The sequence below is a fragment of the Priapulus caudatus genome, unplaced genomic scaffold (assembly GCF_000485595.1).
Source record: "Priapulus caudatus unplaced genomic scaffold, Priapulus_caudatus-5.0.1 Scaffold606, whole genome shotgun sequence".
Taxonomy (NCBI): Eukaryota; Metazoa; Priapulida; class Priapulimorpha; order Priapulimorphida; family Priapulidae; genus Priapulus; species Priapulus caudatus.
The window spans coordinates 218,852-226,187 of record NW_014577667.1 but is presented as its reverse complement, the minus strand read 5'-3'; the positions used below and the strand labels follow the sequence as shown (position 1 = coordinate 226,187).

The 7,336-nt window shown below is 44.1% G+C and overlaps 2 protein-coding genes across 2 annotated transcripts in view; one reads left to right on the top strand and one right to left on the bottom strand.

Moving 5' to 3' along the window:
- Positions 1-784: 784 nt before the first annotated feature.
- Positions 785-3,801, top strand: LOC106812079 (alpha-ketoglutarate-dependent dioxygenase alkB homolog 6-like). Its single transcript, XM_014815846.1, has 5 exons — positions 785-964; positions 1,277-1,381; positions 1,566-1,676; positions 2,126-2,211; positions 2,540-3,801. Exons 1-5 carry the CDS (start codon positions 941-943, stop codon positions 2,712-2,714), a joined length of 501 nt encoding a protein of 166 aa, XP_014671332.1. The 5' UTR covers positions 785-940; the 3' UTR covers positions 2,715-3,801.
- A 196-nt stretch (positions 3,802-3,997) lies between these two features.
- The window catches only part of LOC106812077 (serine/threonine-protein phosphatase 2A 56 kDa regulatory subunit delta isoform-like), a gene marked incomplete at its 5' end in the record, with an annotated part of 41,640 nt that continues 38,301 nt past the window's right edge, over positions 3,998-7,336 (bottom strand). Inside the window, 1 exon segment of the mRNA XM_014815845.1 lies at positions 3,998-6,107. Within this exon segment, the coding sequence (XP_014671331.1) occupies positions 5,961-6,107 (147 nt within the window).

Sequence of the window (7,336 nt, the reverse complement as noted above, 5' to 3'; positions counted from 1 at the left end):
GTAGGCGAGGTACTATTACTATTACTAGTATTAGATAGTACCAGCAGAGCATATAAATCACGTTGATTTATATGCTCTGGTACCAGGGTACGTTCCGGTATACCGGACCGTACCCAGGGTACGTTCCGGCAGTACGCTGGGGGACATAGACCCTCTCAGCATTAGTGTTAGTCATACTCTACTCTGTCATAGTCATACTTATTGTACTACTACTGCTACTAGTAGTAGTTCAGTAGTTCGTAGTTCCCAATCATCTGAACGTGATCATTGTTTTTGTTGTGTCAATGTGTGCCATCCTCAAATGAGCATTCTAAGTTTGGCCTTTTCATTTACGTCAGTTCCTCGTTGGTTAACTGCAAAAAATAAAGCTGTTTCTACTGCGATCTGCAGTGTTGCTCTGTTGTCTCTCTCAACGTTGTCTCTCTCCATCTTCGATATACTTCCTTGGATCTTGAGGACTAATGTCTATGAAATTATGAGATTATTGTGTACTAGCACAGTATAATATAAACCTACATTATAGTCCACCGTGTACACTCCGTGTGCGGACACTCTAGACTCTGCAGTAGTCTAATTTATGAAATAATTTAAATCATAATTATTAAATTAATAAACAATTGTCACCATAAAACTGAGCATAACGCGTGAATTTTTTAGTTTTATAATTTGTCATTAAAGAAAAAGAAGGCTTGACATTGGCTTAATTAAATGTTATTTTTAGCCTGTATGGTAACAGGTTTACATTTGAACAATTCTAACGGGAAGTGGTTATGATTGTATTTTCTAGGTCCCACCTACTGTATACTATATTCCAAACTTCATATCGGAAGAAGAAGAACGTCAGATTCTTGAGAATGTGTATAGTGCACCAAAACCCAAGTGGACTCAACTACTTGGTAGAAGATTGCAAAACTGGGGTGGTCTGCCTCACCCAAAAGGAATGATTCCAGAAAAGATGCCAGAAGTATGCATTCATAGTCAGTATTTATAAATTTTACATGGGCTTTCCATACCTTTACAGAATGTAAATATAGAGCCATGAATATCTAACACATTCCATCTTTATGGTAGTTACATTTGATTCTTAAATATATCAATTAACAAATCTTGTACCTATAAGCAAACCTCACTTCACAAAAGACCGAGTGCTTATCATTTAGCTGGATTTCAATAAAACCAAGTAGGCATATATAGGTATTTCAGTCTGAAAGACTAAATGCTGATATTCACATAATGGTTTATATCACTAGTTATTTCTTTTTACCTGTTATAAAAGTGGTTAGATGTACTCATACAAAGACTGTCAGGGCTGGACGTGTTTGATGGCAAAATTCCCAATCATGTACTGGTGAATGAATATGAAGCAGGGCAAGGAATTATGGTAGGTATTTTTCTTGCTTTCTCTCGATTATCATTTAAAATCACAGGTTTGTTTATAAGTCGAGCATAATTGAGTAACCTCAGGCTGATGCAGGATTTTATTCTCTGTAGTCTTGGAATTGAAGTAACATTGTCAGATATGCAGGTTTTTACTTTATAATTCCTACTGTACTTCCTCTTTTTAGCCACATGAAGATGGCCCATTGTTTCATCCAGTCATATCAACATTGAACATAGGGTCTTACACTTTCCTTGACTTCTACTACCACATAAGTGATGGAACATCTCAAGCAGAAGTAAGGTTTTCCACTACTATACATTAAATTCGTTGCATTGTTGAAGTTTATTGTACACACTTCACGTTAGCAGCTAGTTAACCAAAATTTGGCCTTTACATAGTTACAGATCTATGGTACGAGATCCAAAACTGGTACAGTATCAAGTGAACGTAATAGTAAAATTGTAAACACAGTTTGTGTGCATATGTGTTGTGCAGTGCAATTCACGCCATCACTACCAGAAGCTGCTCAAAGAATAACATCAACAGCCAGTATTTTTTAAATTCTGGCTATTAGTTATTTCTCACTGAATAGTATAACTGGTGTGTAGCATAAATGAGGTCTACTGTAATAAATGAATAACACCGAGAAAAACTAAAATAATGATGCACGTTCGAACTGTGTTATCAGCTTTACCGTATAGAACATAAAGGTGTTTTTTCATTCCTTTCTTTTTTTGTCTGTAGTCGTGTGCAGAACAGGAGAGATACTTCATGTCGTTATTCTTGCAACCACGAAGCTTACTTCTGATCAAGAGCGACATGTACAACAGGTGATGAACGTGGCTGTATTTCACATTAAAACAAGTAAAAAGCGAAAATCTCGTTGTCCACATGTATCGCGCAATAGAATCCGGCTAATAGCGGGGGTAGCAGGTCACCCAGATTTACCCAGCTAGGTCCCACCCACACCCCATCAATACCTCATCCACGCCCCAGTATGCCGCATAAACTACATGGCTGTATTTCGCACTGTTGGTGATCCCAAGGTCTAGTAGTAACAGATTTCGCGTCACGACGTCGCCGAACATAAGTTTCGCAGCAGCAAGCAGGCGTGGCGCGTCGACCGGCTAAATCCGACGTTTCTTCGCCGATCCGCAGGTTCCTGCACGGCATCGGTCCGAAGACGCAGGACGTCATCACGGACAAGATTGGCAACTTGGGCTTCTGCGACGCTAGCGTCGGCGAGGTGATGGAGAGGCAGCGCAGGATCTCGCTGACGATTCGGCACGTGCCACACACGCTCAAGGTGAAGCTGAAGCTGGGGAAGACCTGAGACATGATGACGACGACGTGAGGATCGCGGCGAGTGTTGGCCGTCTCCGAGGCGGTTTTGTCTTCTCCCTCCCGCCGTACACAGGTGTACGCGATGCCTAGAGCGTTAGCTTCCGGAGGGTGCATCAGTATCTGTAGGCAGATAGGGCAAGAACGAGAGAGAGAGCAGCAGGGAGAGAGAGGGAGAGAGAGAGAGCAGTAGGGAGAGAGAGCAGCAGGGAGAGGGGGAGAGAGAGAGAGAGAGGAGAGTGAGAGATACATGCCATTCTTCCATACAGAAACAAACATACATGCTGGCGGATGTTTCCAAATTGTTGTCTGAAAAGAAACCTCGTTTTCTCTTTAATGTTACTGCTAAAATAATCCTGTAAATACAGATTAGTTAAGGGAACAAGCGATAAATAAGTTGCTCCATGTCAAAATCATTAGCCACTTTCACCTGTGACTGTAGATTTTATTATTATCATTATATACTGTCAGTACACAGGCACAAGGCAACTTCACCCCCTAAATTGCACTATCTATTGCCTGTCACTCAAGTTAAGGTATTGTAGATATTTTATTACTTTGTTGATATCTTCCACACCCATGTCGTACTGTAAATGTACTGTAGCACCTCGATTCATTGTTGCAATCACCTTTTACTCGGGTTAGTTCCGACGTGTAAATGGGGCCGTGTGAACGCAGAGTGCCCAACTCAGTGAGGTGGAATCACCCACCAACACAAGTTAAGCACGTTGAGTTTATTTCAGCATTCGGAAGCAGAGTAAACGCACCGGTGCCGTGATGCAGTCTCATAGAACTATAAACGCGGCTGGTAGACTGCTTGTATTGACCCTCTGTCTGTAGTCGTCCATCTGTCGCTGTGCCGGGTGTGCCATCAGCAGACGCCGACCGACTGCTTCACTACGAATGACCACATTCAAGTAACCATGCTATAGGTATCTTTTGTGTAAATGATATGCTTTACTATTTGCAAAAATGCATGTGATGTTAATAGACAGACAATCAGTAAAAAGTGTGTGTATGGTTGTATTTATATTGTAATCTAGGGAGTGTCATGTTAAATTAAAGCATTTAAAAACATGCACCCTCGTGAAACTTTTTTTTGTTGTAAAGCTAACCCATGATTTGACAGAATTGGAATGAAGCACGACATGAGCACACCGACGTCTCATTTCGAGAAAGTAACAGCACACCGGCACGTATTTCTACCGTGTGCGTGAAACGGATCGTTTACACAAACCCGAAAAACATAGTGAGTTCGAGAAGCACAAAGAGCAGTTTACCGAAGTGTTCTGTCATTTATTTGCACAGAATAGTTTAATACAATCTAGGAATATTACGTGTGTCTTCCCCACGCCTACATCTCTCTCTCTCTCTCTCTCTATCTCTCCATGTCTTGAATAGAATAAGGAAACTTAACAAGAAGCACACAGAGACAACACGTTGGACGTAGCCGTGCAGAACCTGCCTCTCCCCCCATCATGTTCGCAGATTCATTTGCACAATTATATATTCTCTAGCGTGCAATGCGAATCCAAGCCGAGTAGGCCTTGTTGCACCGACAGTACAAACCATTAAAATCGGGGGAGCTGCCATGGATGTGTTAGCTAGCATTAAAATCGGATTGGTATTAGGTGCGTTTTCTCGCGACTAAAAGCATAGGGTGGTGCTGCCTAGTGACATGGGACACCAGGTTGATCAGGGGTAAACCACCGCTGCGTGATTTTTTTGGGATCAACGAGATGGAACATGCATTCCCATCTCCGCCACACACGTGGGTCCAGGTAAAAACTCAATTTAAAACACAATTTCTTACACCTCTAGGGGCCATCATCCACGGCCTGTCGTTGGCTGCAACACTATCTCTACACTGTTACCTGCCGAAAGTTTGGAAAATATAAAAGTTTTCGAACTGCCACGGCGAGCAGTCGACGGTGCTACGACAAAGCTCCGCGGTGAACCTCCCGCAAGTCACGCCACGCCATGTTTTAGTGTCTGTTGAGCTAGAATCCTGGGGGAGCAAGTCCCTACCGTATTCAAGACTCTCTCTCTCTCTCTCTCTCTCTACCTACATACACAGACGGACAGGCTAACAAAGCGATTTTATCAATTGTATACAAACGATGAGACTATTCACGGAGCGATTCCGATTTCGTGCAGACAAATGCGCTACCAGTGACCACTGCACTGCTCGGGGGGAGGGGAGGGGGTATGGCTTGACATCATAGCCTATCTAGAGTTCACAAACTACATATTGAACGTATTGTACACTAGTAGTATGCTAATCGATCGAGATGCGATCCGAGGTCCAAACATGATCACGGTCCCCTCAGCACAGCTAAGAGTACCAATCTGCCAGCTGTCTGTATTTACATTTGGTTCCGACGCGACATTTGCAACCTGCACTGCAGCACCTCCCTACACGCGCAGGGGATGGCATTCATCACGTATGACGAGAAATCGCCCGAACCGAGAACTATCCGCACGTGCGTGCCAGCGTCGGTATAGACTAACCGCATCCACGCGAGGCATATTCCCGCCACTAACCTACGCACGCCATCCCCTGTAACGTGTACACCCAGAGCACTCCCCACGTGGTGGTCGTCGGTGGTCGGCGGGGTATCGGTCGTAACGACGCGAGACCCCACTGAGGAATCATGTTGCTGTCGTAGGGCTTTCCACACGTCAGCCGTGGAATGCACTTGCGCCGTATCTGTTGTGCGCGAGTTCCATCGGGCAAACCGCCCCCGAACGCCGCGTTGGATTAGAAGAATCGCCGTCGACCTCCACGAGGGGGCGCCTCGTAATCGTCCTGCCGACACGGATGAGCGCCGGCCGGGGACGCCGCGCAGCCACCGCGTCGTCGGTCGGCATTTTCTCCTGCTGGGGCGCCGCTTAAGTCCTCCTGTCTCCTCCTGCTGCACCTGGCGTTGACGGAGACTCTTCCTGCGCCGGCGCACACGCCCGCCGCTGCCGCCTGCCAAGCGGCGTGTTGCCGTGGCGCCACCTCGGAGCGGTGGATCGTAGCGGCGCGCGCACGTAACCGCCAAGTTGTAGGAGCGCGCGGCGGGCGACGTAACCGCGGCGACGGCGACGACGGCCGGGACGACGGTCCGCCTCCGCTGCCGCAGCTGATGAGAGAAAGCCACGGCGACGAGAGAAAGACGTGGCGACGACGAGAGATGCGGAATGTTGAGAGCTGCGCGCCGTGGCGGCGGCAGCGATGACGATGACGATGGACTCAGCCGAGCTCGGAGTAAGCGCCGAGGTGGTGGTGCTCTCCGTACGCGTTGAGCGCGCACGCCGTCGCCTGGTTGATCGGCAGTTCGGACTTGCTGCGCAGCAGTGGCGGACACTCGCTCTTGGCGGCGGCCGGCGCAGCCATTGCCTGAAACACGCCAACGACGCGCGTTAGTTTGGACGTGAAACAGATCCACGCGGAGGAGGCGAGGGAGAGAGAGAAAAAGATAGATAGAGACGAATGGGAAGGAGAGAGAGAAGGGGGAGATGGAGAGAGAGAGACAAATGGGAGGGAGAGGGAGAAACGGAGAGATAGAGACAAATGGGAGGGAGAGCGAGAAATGGAGAGATAAAGGCGAATGGGGAGGAGAGGGGAAGAGAAGAAGCGAGGAATGAGGGGCGGGAAGAGCGATACCCGATCAGCGAGATCAATACACAACAGCCATGACAACAACCATCAGTGCTGCCACTGACAGAGCTGGTAGTAAATTATTCTGCAATTAGTGAAACAATATCTAATATATATATATATATATATATATATATATATAACAATAAATATACATATACATGATTACAAGAGAAGCCATTTCTCTATGAGGCAATAATATGACAAAGCAATACTATATAATACCATGAACATATGCACTATGTCAAAGTGCTATACTACGTGTATAAATATGTTCAAAATACTACTGCACGAAGGTTAATGTATTCAAATTATTAGTACTTATTAGTACTTATAATGTAAATATATCTGCACTCAAGGATAAATGCTAGCACAAGCAAATGTGCAATTAAAAATGTTTTCAAAAACAAGTGTAGCAGGCATCATTAAAGGGATTACGTCACGAATTTTCTATGGTAAAATTTGTAAAAAAAAAATTCCCATTTTTTTACATTAAAAGTAAGAACTAACGGGACTAAACAAATCGTCAAATTCTTACCTGATAAGATTGTTTCTCAACTAGTTAAAAATCCAAAAAACCTGGACGATTTGAATTAATGTTGTCTAACATTAATTGCTTGCTATGGGCTATGTATGGGTCACGAGTGTATGCTCACATCGAACAATATAGTAAAATAGGAAGTATAATGCAGCAATTTAACCATAAAATGTAAACAAAGTTACTTATATTTTGTGAAAAAGTAGAAATATTTTTTACCTTTTTTATTATTTACGGTGACGTAATCACTTTAACATGGTAACCGCAGGCATCGATTTTACTCTAAAGTGCTGCAGTTAAAACACAGAGCCTATAATTGATAATAACCTATATATATATATTTATATATATATATATATCGTATATCTATCTATCTATATATATATATATATATATATATCATATATCTATCTCTATATATATATATATA